Source organism: Orbicella franksi, chromosome 7, assembly GCF_964199315.1.
Source record: "Orbicella franksi chromosome 7, jaOrbFran1.1, whole genome shotgun sequence".
NCBI lineage: Eukaryota > Metazoa > Cnidaria > Anthozoa > Scleractinia > Merulinidae > Orbicella > Orbicella franksi.
In genome coordinates this window covers 26,951,910-26,971,910 of record NC_138151.1, presented here as the reverse complement: position 1 = coordinate 26,971,910, position 20,001 = coordinate 26,951,910, and the positions used below count along the sequence as shown (strand labels likewise).

The following is a 20,001-nucleotide window of genomic DNA, read 5'->3' as shown; positions in this document are numbered from 1 at the left end:
TAATCCTTCGTAACCATCCTCAATCGCAGATAACCTTCTTCATTTTAGGTTCATTTATATTTCTTTGGTGTTTTTCTACACTTACAACGCTCTTACTCTGAGCTTTCCTTCAATTTCAAAGTAAATTTACAAACCACTTCTTAAAATATCGCGACAAAGCTCCGTCAAGAAGATCAGGAAGTTCACGCGGTAAAGTACCCTAGAAACGTTTGGCGCAGCAATGGAGCGGCATCCAAACTGGTTGATTTATGCTCGGCCTGCTCAGCTTTAATTGTTGACATAGCCACGTCAGTTTACACCCAGTCAACATTAAACGTGCGCGCAGTCATACACCGTGGTAACGGACAAACAACCAATAGGGCGTAAACACGGATCTTTGTAGAACTACAGCTGAATCACGAAAACAAAAAAGTTCGAGATAACGGGAGTTGAGATAGCTGATAGCAAATGACTGAGAAGTATACCGTAAACTTCCGCTTATAAGCCATCCTGCTTATAAGCCCTTCCAGTTATAAACCCATCTTCTTGCAGACAAAATATTACTTCCGATTATTACCCTCCCCCCCCCCCCCATCTAGCTAACATGAAATGAGTTAGATTTATTACGATGTTTTAAAGCTTAATTGAAAACCATGAAAAACTTATTTTGATCAATACTGTTACATTTCGAAACATTTTCATTATGCTACTTATAAGCTCCCTGGATATAAGCCCCAGAGTTCGCTCCATAATGGAAGCTAAATGTTTTGGAGTTATTTACAAGTTTAATACTGTACTGTAAATATCTCGGACGCTTAAAATTTCAAATGGTTTTGTTTTCGGACACTTTTTTGTCCGAAATTAAAATCGTCCGAATTTTTTGTTTTTTTTTTTAAATTTATGTATCATATTAAAGCAGACATCAGTAAAAGTCAGATGCAATGCATTTTATTTACTTGTTTCGTGTCTAACGCTTAGCACATTGTACTCGTTTTACACTATGGCCGGATGAAAAATGTCCTCGTTTTGAAAACGGAATTATCTCTGAACTAGGAAATGTTGAGTTTGTGTTTGTAAGAGCGAGCACCTTGTAGGCTTTAGATAAGTAATTCCAGAGTTGAAACAACACTCCACAAGCCTTGAGCATGCACAGTTCTTGAAGAAAGATGACCAGAGCATTCCGACATTCCTTTAGGTCGGCGTCAGGTCGCCCGCTGAGAACCAGTGTCTACGGAGGTCTGGTACCAAGATGCCGGACCGATTCTCATTTGCACTGATGTACGGTGATCTACGTAGAGGTTGGCAGATTGAGAAATGCGCAAGGATTCTTCAACTGATTCTGAGCTGGTGTAGGTTTCTGAGTAGAATGCTAACACCCAATAGTGTTGCAAAAACCAAAGGAAACGACCCATTGTCACCGACGCTTTTAGAAAGCAGTAAAAACATGTGCTACGTTTTTGAAGTAAAAGACCATCAAGCCAAAATATTTCCACGAACGAACAGTACTGACGGAGAAACGATACATTTTCGACCTTTACTCGGCGTTTCTCGGTAGATTTTCGGACAGTCGTCGCTTCGTTGAAAATTATTTCAAGAACTCCGTCTGAAAACCTGGGTCGTGGTTGAATACGTTGATAATGAATTAATCACGTGAGATTTAACACATTACTATGAAGGAACTATGATGTATGGTTGAAATGGAACAAAAGCACCTTTCTCGTGACAGACAATGATCCACTTGGGTCGTACAAAGGCCAAGGACGGGTTTTCGTCGAGAGCCTGGGAACGAAGATCAGGCCATTTTCGATATTTTAAAATTCTAACATGGCTCCGAGGCTTTGGGGAATAAAACAAAAGAAATTAATTATTCATCACTCAACTTCGATGTGATTTCTTTTGTTTTATTCCCCCAAGCCTCGGAGCCAAGATAGAATTTTAATGCATCGAAAATGGTCTATTAAGTGAAGTGCTTGTTGATATGTTTAACGTTGTGAAAAAAGATTTAGAACTGTTTTGCATACGAAGGCGCTTGCTACAACAAAAGGAAACGTTTACAATTATCGGTGGTTTGTTGTTCACTTGCTGACATTTACTATTTATGCCACAATGAAAACCCCCGTGTAAGAACCAACATTTCTTGAAGTCTGGCAAAATAGGTTCTTGTATTTTGGGGTAGGCTAAGTACGTTCTTGCTTAGGTTCTTAATTTCTAAGAAGGAGATATAGTTGTTGATTTCCAGAGAAAAAAATAAACTTGTATCTATTCACAACTGTAAAATGTGTTTTCTTGTAATATAAATTTGCAATCTCAAAGTCACATCACTCGGTTAAGGTGGCTCCATAGGGTAATCATTTATGGCGTTGCGCGCGCAAGTGTTATGTTTTGAATGCTGTTTTTGCATTCGTTTTCACACCCAGTCCTTTCAAACTTATTACATGTAATAACGAATGACTAAATAGCGTTTTGCTATCATCTCTGTTAAAATTTTGGGCTTTAGTCTTGAATTATAAACGCCCAAACAAATGCGTTTTTTTACTGTTTGTGTGGCTTTATTTGTGATTTTCTTGAATTTTCTTCGGTGAAATCTTCCAGAATTTTTACAACACATCGCTTCCAGCGGGATACGAATTTTAAACTCGAAAAAAGTAGGGTTTGTAAAGGAAGTTTTTTCGATTTTTTTCAAATTTACGTCTTTTACCGCTGCAAAAAATCTGCTCTTATAGATTTCCCTGAAAAACGAGCTCCGACTGAAGTAAAATATTTACTACCAATCTGCCAAATTTCACGGAATTTCACCGAAGGAAACGCGAGAAAATTCACTGTCAGTTTTGCTTTTTGTGCTCATGTTGACGTCAGAAAATATCCAAAAACACTGACGTTTTCCTTCGAGCGCGCGCAAATTACTTGAGCTTTCGTCCCCAGCGCGCGTGCGATCGTAAAACTATAGGGAGTCACCTTAAGAAGGTTTATCATAATTTAGCCGTAACCCACATATAAGAACTTGCTTCATCTTGCTTGGCTAAACAGGTTCTTATACTTTCAATTAAATCACCAGGTTCTTGCACGAAGGTTTTTACTGTTTCTGAGTAACCTTGTTTCGACTTTCAAAATTAAAAAGTAAGAAAACTTTTCTGTGAAGGCTCCGTTCGAAAGAGCCTAGTTAAACCTTGTCAATTTTACTGTATTAAAAGCTAAAAGCAATCACGGTTGATCAATAATCATACGCACCTCATCAAAATTTTTGTCCCAGTTTTCGTTGGTTATGACAAAGTCCACAGTGTCGCTCATGTAATCCTCAACAGTTCTAACAGAGGAAAATAAGACAACTAATGTATCTCAACGCAGTGACGGAAACGAGACAAAAGGGGCGGAGACAAGACAAAGAAGGAAAATTCGATTACAATAAAATAAACAACAAATTATACCCTCGTTAAAAGCACTTTCAAATCAAGTCACCTTGTTAGAAATCTTGTAATTTTATCATTTCACTCGTCTTTTCTAACAATGCGTTAAATTTTTTAATACCTTTTCCCTTCAACGAGTTTGCACTAAGAATGTAGCCCCCTATAACAGTTAAACAAGGCATTTACCCATTATAGGCCGTGATGTATCTTATCAGGAGTCTCCTCGTCTTGCTTTCAATTTCACCATACAACATGAAATGCTTGTGAGAGAAGAAGTCTGGTAACGAGGGAAGGTCTTCTGAGCCCGAGGTAACGTCGTCAGCGGATTCTACTTTACCTGGGAGACGCCAAAGAGGAAGAAATAACCCAACAATGATACACTATTTCTAAACGAAGATTAACTGGAACTGAAGAATTCCAACAACACGCTCAAAAAAATTATTTGACAACATACGAGTTCCCACTAGTCAGTTTGGGAAAGAGCAGAGCGCTGAGTCTAAAATTTTTGTTCAAATTTCTGCTCATTAAGTTTGTCCGCAGACTTTCTCAGGTTAAAAAATCCTTGTAATTCACTACAGTTTGTGAAGTAACTGATACACCATAACGCTCCTGAAATTGCATTTCTTCGTGAGAAATACCTTTGTTTGTGGTTTCTTCTTGTTCATCATCAGTTGAACCACTATAAATATCTTCTGCTTCTTTTTCTTCTTCTTCTTGAACTCTGCAAAGAACAGAATAAAACGTGACACTAGACGTCAGTTCCTACAGTCCTGGACTACTTTTGAGACATGGACATCCCTCCCTCTCCTCTTAAAACAGTGTTGGCAATGTTGCTTGGAACCAAATGTAAACCAGTGTACATTAAGTCACAAACAAATAACATCGAATGATTGGCGGGTAAGAAGAATGTGATTTTTTGAGGAGTCTTAGGGGCCTTAATTTTACAAAGTGCGGATTCTGGATTTGTCTCAACGCGGTTTTGGCCAAAATTGTAAATTGTTGCCAGCCGACACAACATAACAAGCAAGTTCTCCAAATCGGTTACATAGGTATGGCGGGACGCGAGATAAAAGTACTTCGACGAGAGCTGGATTTGCTCATTTTGACAGGGAGGGCGCCGGATAGTTTCAAAATTGACGGCGGGATGCGGGACGGGACGTTACGCGGAGAAGTGCAGCGACTGTAACCAGGCGGGCTCGGGAGAAACATTCTCTTTGTGGCGGGATGGGGGGATTGAGCTTAAACAGTGGCGTGATGCGGGATTGAACAAGTCTCTATTGGACCCCTACCATCTTGCCGAACATTTCACGGGATCATGATGCAACGAATGGACATTATCAACAACAACCCCGCTAAAACCTGCCAGTGTTTTTAAAGAAGAATGAGGAGGTTTTGGACTACAGGAACCGAAAGCAGACCATTGTTGTCGTATAAGGGACGCACCATTAATTGTTTTACGTAGGGAGGTGGGGGGGGGGGGGGGGGGTTGAGCAATTTCCAAACATAAAATTTACACACAGCAACAACTGCGGCAAAAAAGATCGTGCAAGGAGAACCATGGGGAAGAAAAATCGAGCAAGTACTCTTTACCAACCAGGTCCTGTGCTAGACTTGAAAAATTTTTGCACAAGCTATTGCCCACCAAAAAAACCCATGCACAACCTAAAGGTGAGAAAAAAGTCTTTATACCCCGGAAAATTCCCCGACCCCCACCCCAACCCCCCCCCCCCCTAAAAAAATGCTCCGTCTCTAATCTTCAGACTAGTGTATTTGACCTTTTCAGTTCGTCCTCAGTGTCACGGTCACTGGATGATGTCTCTTTTGGAGTCAATAGAGATGATACTTTTTCAGTCTTGTCATTTTGATTTGGTTCTCCAGACTCGTCATCAGTTGAACCGCCATATATGTCATCTTCATCGTCTGTTTTCTTGGGCCCATCTGACACGAAAAACAAGAAAAATGGAATTAGCACTGAACCAGGAAGGAGCTTCAGACAAATTAACTTGCGCCCTTATCAAGCTCGTTTCCACTCCTCATTTGCCGGAGAAACATCGTTGAAATACTGGGAAGTAATTAGGAAGGTCACGTGGGATTGTGGGAAGACACTATTGGCCTTCCATTGATACAATGCGACCAATAATTTTTGAGATTCAAAGGCACGACCGTGAAGACAATGATGGTCGTAATGTTCCTGATATGTTGTGGCAAAATGCCAAAATCAGGCAAATTTGCTGTTTGCAACAAATACACCAATCAACAAAATGTTACCAGAAGGGTACACATGAAATTTGGGATTCACCCGGGTCTACATAAAATGAAGGCTGATTTTTGATTTCGCCAGTGGGTTTATAGGCTCGATTTTTTCTCTCTCGAGCAAGCAAGAATTCTTTATTATTAAATAGTAAATGCCAAAAGAAACATGCGCAGAGTCATACGTCTGGACTTACAATTTCATATAACTAACTGCTATAAAAAACTATTAACAAATGTGTGAATAACAGTTAGCCTGGTGTACGTTCCTTCCCCGCCCCCCCTCCTCTCCTTTTCCGTACAGCGGCTGCTAATCGAGCAAAGTGGGTAGCCTAGTAGCCCTGTACCACAACCTTGAACGGAGCTGAAGCGCTGAATATTAAATGTTGATGATAACCTCCGATTTAAGCTTCTGAGAGTTTGGTTGTTCATCAAGGTAATTGCTATATCGTAATTGATGGATATCTTTAGTATTCTCGGCAACTGGTTACACAACAGAATATGCAATGTAAGGAGAAGCTCATTGTCGATCAGTCTGTACGTATTTTACCTTTCTTTTCAGTGGAAACTTCATCTTTGCTCTCCATGTGAGGTTTCGAGCTTCCTGAGGGTGTGTCGTCCTTTATGCAAACAAGATCATGAACATTGTCAGCAATAAATAAGACATATCAATTTATCAGTTTGACTTCGCATAAATTGAACATCGACTAAGTTTCCCGTTAGGAAATTTTAAAATGGCAAGGAATGTACTGAAGAAGGTTAATCTCCATTTCAGGTTAAAGGTGCTACGTCACGGAATGCGCATCTTGAAAAAATTAGCCTAAATTTTTCAAGTTTTTCGTTTGTAATCCGTGTTAATCTTCTCCATCCTCAACCATCCTTGTTTCTTTATGGTTTATTTTTATCTCTTTGGTGGTTTTCTATTTAAGTAAACTATTATTTTCAGGTTTCCTTCAATTTAAAGGTTATTTTGTACATGGCCAAAATATCGTGACTGAGCTCCTACAATCAAAGTCTTGTGTGAGTGTTTCTTCAGGCTTTTGTGCCACTTCTCTTACAGCATAATGGTATCTGTATCTGTAAATTTTCTGGGAAAATCTGACAACAAGTGTTGAATCAACCTGCGATAGAGTAACATCCCGGAAAGAGCATTAGGGCGAGGATAGTTCTGAAAAGAACTTTAGTTGGCGACTGATGTTTTGATAACCTGATCGGAAAAGTCATCTTCAGAGACAAGTAAAAAGTGTTAATCAGTCGATGGTGTTATAAGTCTGGTCTGTTAAAACATATTGGTCAGTTTAGCTGTGATGGTATTGGATGTACAACTTGTGTAATGTTTGTCAGCAGTGATTCAAACCTGGCATTTTTATTATTCCTAACAACTGTTCAGATATTTTACTGGGAACTAATTGTGCAACAAAAGAATTCAGAGCACTTTTAGAACGCAGTAGAGCTAACGTTTTACGAAGAATAGCAAACACACTGCGACAGCGACGTGCTCGGTCAGTTGTCAAAAGAACTGAATGCAACCTAATAATTTAACACCGTAGCTAATGGTCAGCTAATCCTGGGTTAGCTTAATCGGGCTTTGACTGACAACCCGGCCCAGATGATTGATGCTATTGCTCGCGTGAACAACAAATCACGTGACACATTTATCTAACCTTTAACTCAGTGTCACTCGCCCCAGCTTTCTTGTGATTATTACTGTCTGTGTCCTTTTTCTTTTTTGCCGGCGGCGGTTTAGGTTTGGCTTTTTCCTCTTCGCTGCTTTCTTCAGATGAACTACTATCACCCGGCAAATGGTAGCTTGACAATGAGAGATAAGTCAAAGTTATGGAAAAATCAGTCAAAAAAAACTATTCCAGAAGCTGTGAGTTCGTACTAAAATCTTGGCGATGTAAAAATTATTTTGAAAAATTTCTGTAGTAGAAAGAGGATTCTTTTGGTGCTGTTGTTCTGTTACAGCGACGGAACATATCTTTATTTCTACGCTGTAAGCCAATTTTAGAAGAACGAAAAAAGACAAAATTTCCCTGAAGGAATCCCCTCCATTCTCCACAAATATCAAAAGAAAACATAGATAACTTACTTTCGAGTTGGCAAGCGCTTGTTCTTCTTGAAACAGTCAGTTATCCATTTCTTGGTCACAATCTTTCCTTTTCCTGACAAAAAAAAACGAGCGAAACAACCGTTCAACAAAGGGTTTCAATAAATACAACGATAACCTTAGCATACCGTAAAATTCCGGTCATAAGCCCTTGGCATATACAACTTTATACGGGGTTTGGGTAGGCTTATAACCGAGGGAGCGGGGCTTATACCCTCGGGATATTCCAACCGTTTTGGGTGGGCTTATAAACTGGGGGGGGGGGGCATATATCCGTGGGAGCTTGATATAAGCGGTATTAAAAAAAGCGTTTCGAAATAAGCCGATGAAACCAACAACCAGCAGTGCACAAAGATGTTTTATGTTCTTTAGAACAAGAAACACAAGGAACATTTAAGGAAAAAAGCCCGGAAAAAAGTACGGAAAGCACAGAGGTCGTTGTATGAAGCTTATTCATAACAGGCCAATACCGGCCGGTAAGGTACACAATGTGAAGGAGGCCTTATATCCGGGGTACCTACACCGGAATAGTTGACTGAGCATGCGTTTTATGTCGTCAGACGTGTTACCATGAAATAGGCCTTTTCGGTGTTACCTTGGACCTCTGTTTCAAAATGAGTCCTCGTTCAAAACCTTTCTTATGAAAATGACTTTGATTTGCATGAAAAAGAACCTGTAGGCAGAACTCATTTTCATATCAATGGTTCGCACGAAGACTCGTTTCAACACAGAGGAAAGAGGCAACTCGGAAATGACCTATTTGATGTCAAATGATAAAAAAAAAATCTGTATTATTAAGATTTGCCCAAGGTAACAACTTCCACATTATTACCTTTAACTTGATTGAACTTGGGTGTGTTGGCGAAGGCACAACTGTGATTGAAATAAGACCAGAAGCTCAAATTAATGTTGTCCTTCAAATCAGGTTATTATAATTGCTCATATTCCGTGATGGCTAAGCCAGTGAAAACTCTTGAATTGCATTATCCAATGATCCATTTTTTAATACATCTATTTATCCAATGCTTTCCACCCTTCGAACAACTGGGCTTACAATGAACGACAGAAGTGTTGAGACACTTCGCAGTGAAACTCGATTTTCGAGCATCTTAAAGCCATTTCCCTCCGTTCCTCACCAAACAATGTTGATTTTTCTATTTCTAAGACTGCACAGACCACAGCACCTAGAGTACACAACATTGAATTGGGGGCCAAGAGTGTCAAATGCGAATGAAATAGAATAACAGGTTAAATATTGAGTGTCGCAACTACTTTTGTCGCCCATCGTAGGTTCCGTATAATAATCTAGAAAGCTATTTTGCGAAGTTGGATGAATCAGTAACAAAAATAGGGACAACGTTTCACCTTTTAATCACCCATCAAACTTTTGGCAGACTACATAACGGAAGAGTTCATTCAAGAAGACTTTGAATTAGAACATAACACACTTACACGAGCATGCTTAAAACAAGTGTTCTGTATCATAAATGTCCGACTCACATTAGATGAGTACATCCTTTTCCCCAGTCTTGCCTAAACTGCGCACCCATCTGCAAGGCTTTGTCACGGAGATTGCCTCGCTCGGGATTCACAAACCCACTCATTACAAACACAACACCTTTCTGAAACAAACAAATACAAAAAGCGACAAGTGTCACAGCATGGCTGTTCTTGAGGTAATAACAACAAACGCAACTGTACGGATTACCCGGTACGTTTAAAAATGTCTATGTCCAGGGGAAAGCAAAAGGGTTTAACCCCTAAAAGGAACCATAATCTCGTTTTGTGGGCGTGACTCGAACGACTAAGTTTTTCTCCTGAGAGGGGACAATTCGGAAACAACACCAGTGGATATTTTCACAACTTAGGACGTTTTTGTGGATATCTTTTTCTTTGGCAGGTAACTCCTTTTATTTTTGCTGAACACGTATAAAAGTTCGGCAAGAACTCTTAACTAACGGTGGCCATTCTAGGGTCAGACACAGGTACCGACCGTACCAAAAATTTTAACCCTTAAAGGTTCGGCGACTTACCCTTGTCGCGTTTATGCAGGGGCCTCCCCCCCCCCCCCCCCGCCCCTTTCCTCTCAGAAGTCTAGTAAACGCGATGTAACAGTCAGCTGTCTTTTCAAATACGAGATACACGTAACACAGGACTAAAAAAAAAGAGTCGTACGGATGCATCTCAGCTACACCTCTAAACCTGTCGCCAAGAATTTTCACCTTTCTGCCATTCTACACTTCTTTTCTCTTCACAACTCGCGAAATTCGCAAAACCTCACTGAGAACGGAATTTCTTTAAAATCGGCACCTTAGTCATGGTTTCCCATAGGATCGTTAACGAGTTCTCATTTACATTAGACTACGCCTAGTCCATCTTTCGATATTTCACGCGGACATTTCTTTCTCGTTTTTTTTTTTTTACGCGTCACGCACGACGGACTAAGTGAAAGAGGGACTACTCGTAGTCTACGTTTACGTGAATTTATGATTGAAGTTTTAGTTGCCTTATTGCTTAACAGCGTAACTCCAGACAACATACAGACTCACGCATCTAAAGCACACATGCAGTTACACACGAACGACGAATACTCTTCTACCTGATTTGCTTAGTCCTCGTCCACAATACGCCGCAGAAATTTGAAAACGCAGCTTTATTTCTACGGTTAGGCCTACCGTCCTCTCTAATCCGTCAAGAAAATGGAGCTTTTCAAAAACGTTCTTCAAACCGGAGAAATTGAAACAGGCTCGCTTTTCGTTTTGGTGTGGACGGAAAACATTTTGAAAACGGAGCTTTTCGAAAACGATACAGTGACGATAATCACGTGATTTCTCTACCCGTGTTTTCCTCAAACACAAATCCAAAATGACCGGTGATTGTTGCGTTTTCAAATTCCTCCGGCTTACTGTGAACGGCGAAAATATTTGATGCGTTTTCAGAGTGAAAACGCCGTTTTCAACTCCCTCCGGCGTGGTTGTGATGGGGCCTTAAACGAAGAGCTAACCCTCGAAATGTTCGCTCCTCAAACACGCTACAGTTGTTGATTCACCTTTAGCAACTTCGAATTGAGACACAGATGTTTCACTCGCCCGCCAAAATAACACAGTTGCTTCAAAACGACTCGCTTTTGTGGTTGATAGGCTGTCTGAAGTTCCTGCTGCGCGAACACGCTGCCCAAGTGGACAGATAGGATCGAAATGCACCAATCACAGCCGACCTTTGTGATATAAATGATACCGTGCAATCAGTCGACCTTATCGCCTGAAGAAGACTAGCAGTAAGCTGTCGAAACATCGCGATATACATCTTAAGTGACTACATCGTGTGACAAACGATAATACACTTTATTATCAGATAATTTATGTTCGGAGGACAGACGCTAGCTAGACTCACCATAACTTCATCGAATGAGACTGAACTGTTATCAAGGTTAGGAGATTCTGAAGGAAGAAAACAAGACGATTAATCTGACATAAGACGAATAAGTAATCAGGTCAATAACAACTGCTTTATATCTTCATAGTTTGGCTTATCACAGGAAGAAATACTTCACCAGAGAACATCGCATTTTTTACTTAACGCTTCGTCGCAAAACCCGCTTACGCAGCCGGTTAGACAAAGAAAAAAAACAGTTTTATTTTTAAACTATCCATAGCTGTTTAGACTAATGCAGGCAAAGTGTTATTGAGAAGAGGTGTTGGCCAAACATTTCACTCATTTCACGCCTTATCAAGAACTCCACCTTTGAGCTGTGTTGTTTTACATGGTAATATCTGTACCACAGAGCCCTTTTCCCAACAGGAGGATACTGATTGCTGGCAAACTGTATGAGCAACGTAGCAAAATGCTGAGGAATACCTTGTCATGAACTAGTATCCCATCAGACCAGCTGTACCAATAGTAGCAGGAGCATTCGCCCCCAATTAAGTTAGCACCATCCGAGTTCGCACCTCACTTTTTGGAGAGGTCGACCGACTTCGCTGCATACTCTTGATGTCAGCCTGGAGTATCCTAGAAAATTGAAGTTTCCCCGACTACCTTTGGTTTTACTCTTGAGAGTGAAAACAGTGTTTACATCTCTCAGTTACTACGCTCGCTCAGATCGGTCAATTTAGCGGTCCGTATTCTACTGTACGGCCCGCTCAAATTTAAAGCTGTTTTTATTGCCCAAATGTTTCGTGATTTACCGCCAAGTGTTCTTAACTTTTATAACAAGTTAAAGTTTAAAACTTTCTTTCACTTTAAATTTTGTATTATAACGTGCTAACGACTTAACAACGATTTCAAATTGACTCGTTTTGCTTTCGCAGTGCGTAAGAATTTGAAGTCCGCGTGAATAGAAATCATTACGGGCGCTTGTGCCATAAACTGAAGGGGAAAAAAATCGGTCCGTAACTTACAGTAAAGACCTCGAACTTGGTTAGCAGGAGGCATGTACGAGACTGAATGCTGGAGGTAAACTCAATCTCGGTGCAAACTTGAAAATGCGGGCGCGAACTCGACTGAGTGCAAAACCTCCACAATTCGTCTAGTCACTTCATGAAACCAAAACTGATTATTAGACTATCAGAACAAAAACAAGCGCGAGTCTCATTATTAGAATTTTATGGTAAAACGTATTGATCTTAATAAAACATATATATTGCAGACTCAAAACAGCCTTCTCAAACCCACAAAAGGGACCTGCTCTCTTATAAACTGAATGAGAATCAAATCCGCGTCCATCCTAGGAGAATTGACATTAAGTTAAGACGCTTGCCCTTAAATGATCAGATCTCTAATTTCATCTCTTGTCTTCTTGTATTGAAAAGTTAAGAGAAGAATGATTGGTCGCTACATGCTTGGCCCAGGCCCCTCGTTGGCCACGCACGAAATAGAACTGTTAAAAGGTGGACGGCGGACGGTGTGTGAACAAATTCTCGCGCGCGCCATTCTCCTTCCTCCAGTGAACAGTCAACTGAAGCAATGATAGACTTTCAATCTTTTAGAGGTTATGTTTTGAGGGGATGCAGCACTATCCTTTCCTTTGTTCTGCTTCATCCAAATTGAAATAAGTTTTTATCTCTAGGAAAGTCTTACCTCGTTTCTTTTTTGCTGGAGGTGGCGATTTGCTGTTTTTGTTTTCCTTTGGTGAATCTTCGTATTTCCGTTTTGCACTCTGAACAAAAAAAAAAGGGAAAACAATTCGTATGCCTTTCAACTACGAAATTCTGAAAAGATATTTTAGATCATAAGACTGTCACAAACACTGAATGACTATCTAACGTGACTGTGTTTATATGCTGAAGAGTTCCTTGCACACTGTAGTTCAATCTTTGCCGTTTTCTTCAGTGTAAAACCTGCGTGACGATATTAATAATTTTGCATAAAAATATAATTGCTTGGCAAACTGTACCTCACTAGTTCTCCTCTGAACAGGTTTTTCATCTGGTTTTGGAGAGGATCTTCCTCCAATTTTCTCTGCTCTGTGTTTAGCCACTGGGTGTCTGTCTTTATTCAACGAGTGTCCGTCCTTAGCTACTGGGTGTCGGACGTCTTGAACACTGCTGACAACACTTGGCTTCCTGTCATCTGATGAGGTGGTAGCTGTCGATGCTGCTCTAACTTCAGCTGCAGTAGACATGGGAGGCGGGGAAGCTTTCTTTTGTAGTTTCTTGAAAAATAGACTTCCAGATGAAACCTTTTTTTTCTCTTCACTGTCACTGTCATCTTTTAAAATAAAGCGACCAAGTCTCTTTGAAGCCTGAAATTATTATTTAGAAACAATATTTATAACATCAGCTATTTTTATTACACTTTGGCTTTACATATGTTGGAGATAAAGCGGCCTTGTTGATTATTAGTTGTGAAATAAGCTACCAAGCGAAATTAAAACCCTCCCATCACTATTTAGTTTTAAAAATCGTATCTGTAAATTTGATTTTAAGTGTAATGGTAGAAGATGACAATTGTTCCAACTGCATCTTTTGTAATGCTTAATTCTTTTTAATAATTTATCTCATTAGTTGATTGTTATTAGAAAACAGTTTGCTGGTTTTTTAACTATATTATATTGTTAATTACATTGTTAGGCTTTTTAATACTTCATTAGAAAATAGTTAGTAGGTTACTAATAATGGTAGTAAGACTGAGGAGTCCAATTCAGTCTGTAATCATACAAGTGATTAACAAAATCGGACGACAGCAAAGCGGGAGTTCGATTTGTTAATCACGAGTATGATTACAGACTGAATTGGACGACACGATGTCCTGTTACCAATTAATCAAAACTATGACAAAATTAGAGAAACGAAAAAACCATCGATTGATTGCTGAAAGATTAAACGTCGTTATGAATGCTGAAAAACACAGCAGTTTACTCAACAAAGTGCACCGCAACAGCACCCGCAAAATGACATGTACTGTCCAATTACAAGCATGACGCATACACTGTCCAATTAATGCTCAAATTGGGCTGCTGATAGCCAATCATGTTCGAGAATTTTGTTATAGTTTTGATTAATAATTATTATATTAAGTGTCCCCAATCAGTAGAGGGTTTTTTTTCTCCATCGGCTAGATGTTAAGACACATTAATAAAGCTTATGTATGTATGTATGCCCCGCCCAGACTGGTCTCCTTTAGAGGTTTAACTCACATTTTACGACGAGCATCCCCTACCTTTCATATGGGAGTCCCCCGAGAAAAATAAGTCCAGTAAAAAGAGATTTGACCCCTTGTGGAAACCAATTGCCTTCCTACTGAAAACCTTAATGAAAACCTAAAGGACTACTTTGTTATACTTACTGTGACTGGAGGACTTGCTACAGCTTTCTCTGCATTGTCACCATTGGTATCATCAGGAGGAGAATGGAGGTTGATAAATGACAAGCCATACTGTTCATTCTGTGAGACAAACAATGCACACTTTACTTTGATCAAGGTAAGGGTAAAGTTTGCATACAAGCCAAGTGGCCCATCAGGCCAGAGCTTATCCCAGTTTCTGTAGCATGAAGCGACTAGGAATATTTCTACCCCCCCCCCCCCCTGGATGGGATGCTAGTCCATCACAGGGTTACCCACATCATTTAATTCACTTGTACCCATTTATACACCTGGGTCGAGAGAGGCACTGTGAGAGTAAAGTGTCTTGCCCAAGAACACAACACAATGTTCCATGCCAGGGCTCGAACCCAGACTGCTCAATCCAGAGTCGGCAAGTTCAAAATGCACAGGTATTTATTTCACCCTTTGCATTTCTTAGTTTGTTGGTGCTTGATGGTCTGTGTAAGAGAACATTGTATTGGTGTATACCAATATTCAATAGGCTATTGGTTTCAAACAACTTTATTCCGTTTGGTAGCAGAAGCATAGTGTATAATTGAAGCAAGAATCAGTCAATATAATATGTAGTATGTAGTTCGAAATCTGCAAAGTAATACAAAAATGTCCATTTATGATCTTCAGATAACAGAAAGAAATACAAAAGAATATTTACTCAATGGTCTTCAGATAATGTCTTATCAGAGTTGTTTCTGTGTCAATTGGTCAGTGATACAGTAATTAGGCAATTATCGTTTGTCACATTATGTACACGTAATTATGTGAAATTATAATCAATGACGATACAAACATACAGTGGAACCCTGCTGACTATGGACACCCACTAATTATGGGCACTTTTGTTTGTTGCAATGAAAACCTCAGCAAATGTTTTCTCTCACTAGCACCTGCTTAAATTATATGCACACTGCATAATAAATTACAGACAACAGACACTTCTTAAAACCAGGTGACATGCTCTCATACAAAGTTAACTTTGATTTATGGACACTGGACAAATACAGGCTTTAAATTTTCATCTTTCTTGATTATTTTGTGGGAGGTGTGGTGGCCTCATGCTTCGTGCGCTCGTCTCAGGATTGAGTGGTCCAGGTTCAAGCCATGACCAGGGACATTACATTGTGTTCTTGGGCACGACACTTTACTCTCACAGTGCCTCTCTCCACCCAGGTGAATAAATGGGTACTGGTGAATTTAATGCTGGGGGCAACCCTGCAATGGACTAGCATTCCATCCAGGGGGAGTAGAAATATTCCTAGTCGGTTTATGCTACAGAAACTGGGATAAGCTCCGGCTTGATGGGCCGCTTGGCTCGTATGCAGACTTATTATTTATTATTATGATTATTTTGTAATTTATTGTTAGAACCCTGTTGGAAAACAAAATCTTTCTTCAAGTAAATGTGACTTTGTTTCAGTCGAGGAATATAATAAATGATGAGTATTTTTCTGCTTTTTAAACTGATATGAGAAAATTAATTTTATTGGAAGACCTCTGATTATAAGATAAGCACACTGTTGCTTTAGTTCAGTTATAACACTGTTCTGTTACTTTCAAATTGTATGCTGATATTTCCATTCACGATGCTTATCCTGAGTGTCTGCTAAATATGGACACCCTGAAAATAATTTGCATGTCCCTTTGGTGCCCATATTAAGCCAGTTACACTGTAGTAAAACTCCAAATTAGTTTTTACCACGTGAATGTGGAGGTGCAGTGGCCCCATGGTTAGTGACCTCACCTCCAAAATGAGCAGTCCAGTTTCAAATCCTGGCTAGGGACATCGCATTGTGTTCTTAGGCAAGACACTTTGCTCTCACAGTGCCTCACTCCACCAAGGTGTATAAATGAGTAGTGGCTAATATAACGCTGAGGGAGATAACTTAACCCTACAATGGACTAGCATCCCATCCAAAGGAAGTAGAAATACATCTAGCCGCTTCATGCTACTAAAACCAGAGATAAACGCTGGCCTGATGATCCACTTGGCACTTATGCAGACTTTACCTTATATGAATGATAATAATATACTTACTAATATTTACTTAATTTTGATCAAGGATGCACAAACCAAGCACTAAGTTATTTACCTTGTTAAATGGCTGTGTACAGACTAACTTGACTCGGTCCCACTTCTGTGCTGCTACGGGCTTGGAAAGTTTATCAGCACCTGCAAAAGGCAAAATATGATTTTTAATTGAGGGACTGTCCACAGTATCAAACCTGAGCATACACAATTTTAACTCAAAAAAATAAAACAATGCTCTTGCTTACCAAACATCCTGACTCTATTGATATTGGTAAATGATTTACTTTCAGCTGGGCTCATGAAAGAAGATGCAACAAGAAGCACCTGAAAATAGGGACAAAAAATATTTAAAATACATACACAGTAGGGTGACTGATGGTGCAAATGTATCAATCCTAGCCTGAGGGAAGACTACCTTGTCCCGGGTTTAATTTCTACCTGTGTAAAACCCAAAATGTAAAGTATCAGTGTACCCCAAAATTGACCATTTTTTTTAAAAAATTGTTTTCAATTGACTTTTTCATATAGAGCTTACTGATATCTTGTATTTAAAAACAGTCCTGTGGAAAAACATTGATTCCAAGCAAAGCCATAAATGAAAAATGTTTCTTTCCATTAATTATCTCTAATTGATAGCTGTCAACAGGTTGTCACAAGAAGTAGACTCCCATTAAAAATTGGCATGATGGATGATTGTCACATTTTTTTTTTGCAATCAAAGAGCTGCTTCAAATGTGCTGTGTTTTTAGATTTAAGCTTATATACATGTAGTCCATGTCGTGGAAAAAGAAACACAAAAGTTCATATCCTTTGCAAGTGCAAAGAAAGCACTAAAAGTCGAAAAAGGTTTTTGAAATTATTCAACAAGAAATTGGCTGGTGCGTCAGTCACTAGCGACGAAGGTTCCTACTTTGAGCAGGAGTAGTTGCTTTGTCGGTCTTTAAGCATCACTCAGCGCTTTTGTCATTCGAAGCAGAAACAGCAACATCTCGATGGTATCTTGTGGGTTTCCTTTACAGTGTTACAAAATGCCTTTTTAGTTGTCTGCGGCATCTCTCAACAAGCTTTCATTGCTTAATTTTCTAATGGGTATGAATACCATACTTGATGATATTCCAACTTCTAATTTTTTCTGTGCTCAATTTTCTGCAAACAAAACCTGCACTTACAAATAGGAAAAAAGAGAGTTGGAAATCCGCAACGTGTCCGCCATCTTGGAAATTTCAGGTTAGCTCAATTTATTAACAAAGTTGAACTGGTACCGTTGATAGTTTTGGGCTTTGTTATTTCTTTTTCCCATTAATTTTATAGGTGGTCAGTAGGGGGATCAGTAAGGAGGCCAGTAAGGGGTCCGTGTTTTGTTGAAACCTGTATTAGAAACTACCATCATTTTGTTAATGCTGCCCTTCATAAGTTTCACGAGAGTCTGCTTTGTATTAGCAAACAAATAAAGAAACAAAAGAAACAAAGTAGCTAATTTGCATTGTTTATGCCTCACGGAGCTTAAAACTAGTGTCATCTGGTCATCCAGAACAAGTAGATTTTCCTGTCAGACCCTGTAAGTAACTTCCATTCTCACTGGTTCCCAGCCAAGTCATCTGCCAACTAAATTTATTAATAAGAAACATACAGTTGTAAATGAAGACTTGCCCAGGGCAAGCAAAATTTGAGGGCTGCTTGTCAAAATGGCAATCTAAAAATGTTTTCACACCCTGCCTCATATGAGATATAGAAAACAAAACCGTACTTAATCTCAAATCTTGACGACCAATAATTGATTCCCACCTGAAATTGTTCATTAGAGCTCCATGAAGACCTGCCAACTAACACTTCTACAAGTGCAGAACCATTGTTGCCTGCAAAAATAATTGGCAAAATTCAGTTTGACCCTTTCATCAGAACCTTGGCTTCTGAACCAGCTATTATTAAAAGAGAAAATTACAATAATATTTTGCTTTGAGCAGTATTTTTTATGTCATTCTTATTTACCAGTATTGTAATTTAATTTAGTCCAAACTAGGTTTTTGCATCGAGTAACAACTCTCCTGAATTATCTGGGAGACTCCAGGACACAGACTAAAGCTCCCAGTCTCCTGTATGAGTCACCACATCTCCCAGATACAAAGGAAAGGACTCAAAGTACATTTATCATACTTGTATTGGCCAATTTTTGGCAGTTTGGGCAGAAAATTTGGCACATTTGATACATCCTGTGATTAAATCAGCAGAGCTCTACTTTTAAGAGACTTGATGATTTCCAAGGTTTCAATTGTTTTAGATTTGAATCTTTGTTAAACTGCATTCATTCTATTCTACTCTTCATTAGTCCTGCATATTCCAGCAGCCTACATGAGATGGTAACAAAACAATTCTTCATTTTACCACTTTCTGACAGTATCTTCACACAAACTACATGTACGTCACTACATCCCAACTTGAAATTTTATTGTGCTACTTAATAGCAGTAATTTATAGTTAACAATATTATTCTACAAGCATGTGGTGGATACAAGATGATAGATAGCTGGTGGTAGATAGATAGCCAACAAGGCATGACTAGCACCAAGTTGGCTATAAATCATCATCTCACATCCAACAAGCGCAAGTGGAGCAATTGTTTTATTAAAAATGCCCCCCCCCTGCCCCCCCCCCCCAAAAAAAATTATGTGTACTGTGTGCTTACCATAATTAATTGTAGAGCATGGTATACCATGATGGCTAACCGCTAGTAAGCCAATGAAAACTCTTGAATTGCATTATCTAGTGATACAGTTTTTAATAATGTCCATTTAAAAATACTTGTACCTACCTATATCAATGGAGTGTATCTGTGTTGCCTTCTCAAGCTGAATAATGAAAAAACAGCTTTTAATCATGCATTAAGTTGCAAATATGTTAGCAAGACTTGATTGTTCAGGAATTTTCAAAAGGAAACTTCCCCAAACAAAAGGTATTAAAAGCAAAATGCCCTGAGATTTGCTTCGGTTGGAAAAGAGGGAGGCATTTATATCGTTTTTGGAATTAACTCTTCCATTAAATTCAACAGTTTTTCTCCATTAACACTCACCTCTAAAATGACCGAAGCCTGTTTCTCTCCTGCAGTCGCACATCTCCATTTTCTATATGTTTCTGATTTAAGCAGGTTCTGCGCTGGCTGAGCCTAAAGAGCAGTTTGAAATGAAAGCTCTTAAAAATTCGTCGTTTCCTGGAAAGTTTTGTAGAAAACGTAAAGGAGCAATTTTACATCAACTGTAGAAAATATCGATCTTACCACATCTTCGCTGCTAAAGGATAGCACATGCCTGGGTCGAATAAGAGGCATGACTTAGTGAAGCTTTTCAAACCTCAGAAATGGTAAGTTTGTGTTGTACTTGAAAGGCAATGAAACACAAACCTCGCCAGGCGTT

At 39.3% G+C, this 20,001-nt stretch overlaps 1 protein-coding gene across 1 annotated transcript; it reads right to left on the bottom strand.

Moving 5' to 3' along the window:
• Positions 1 to 568: 568 nt before the first annotated feature.
• On the bottom strand, positions 569 to 19,993 carry LOC145493244 (DNA repair protein XRCC1-like). The gene is made up of 20 exons (XM_081472665.1): positions 19,866 to 19,993; positions 19,662 to 19,754; positions 19,404 to 19,440; positions 18,380 to 18,450; positions 16,840 to 16,918; positions 16,656 to 16,735; positions 14,530 to 14,628; positions 13,139 to 13,486; positions 12,823 to 12,901; positions 11,137 to 11,183; positions 9,244 to 9,365; positions 8,576 to 8,616; positions 7,726 to 7,798; positions 7,298 to 7,442; positions 6,184 to 6,253; positions 5,159 to 5,321; positions 4,022 to 4,104; positions 3,570 to 3,720; positions 3,208 to 3,283; positions 569 to 1,758 (listed from the first exon to the last, which is right to left on the bottom strand). Exons 1-20 carry the CDS (start codon positions 19,914 to 19,916, stop codon positions 1,648 to 1,650), a joined length of 2,019 nt encoding a protein of 672 aa, XP_081328791.1. The 5' UTR covers positions 19,917 to 19,993; the 3' UTR covers positions 569 to 1,647.
• Between the last annotated feature and the right edge of the window lie 8 nt (positions 19,994 to 20,001).

Coding starts and splice junctions, on each gene's coding strand:
- LOC145493244 (XM_081472665.1), bottom strand. CDS start 19,916: ATGCCTCTTATTCGACCCAGGCATGTGCTATCCTTTAGCAGCGAAGAT. Junction 12,902..13,138: donor TTCAGAGGAGAACTAGTGAG/GTACAGTTTGCC, acceptor TTTTTTGTTCAG/AGTGCAAAACGGAAATACGA. Junction 6,254..7,297: donor CGAGTGACACTGAGTTAAAG/GTTAGATAAATG, acceptor GTTTGCATAAAG/GACGACACACCCTCAGGAAG.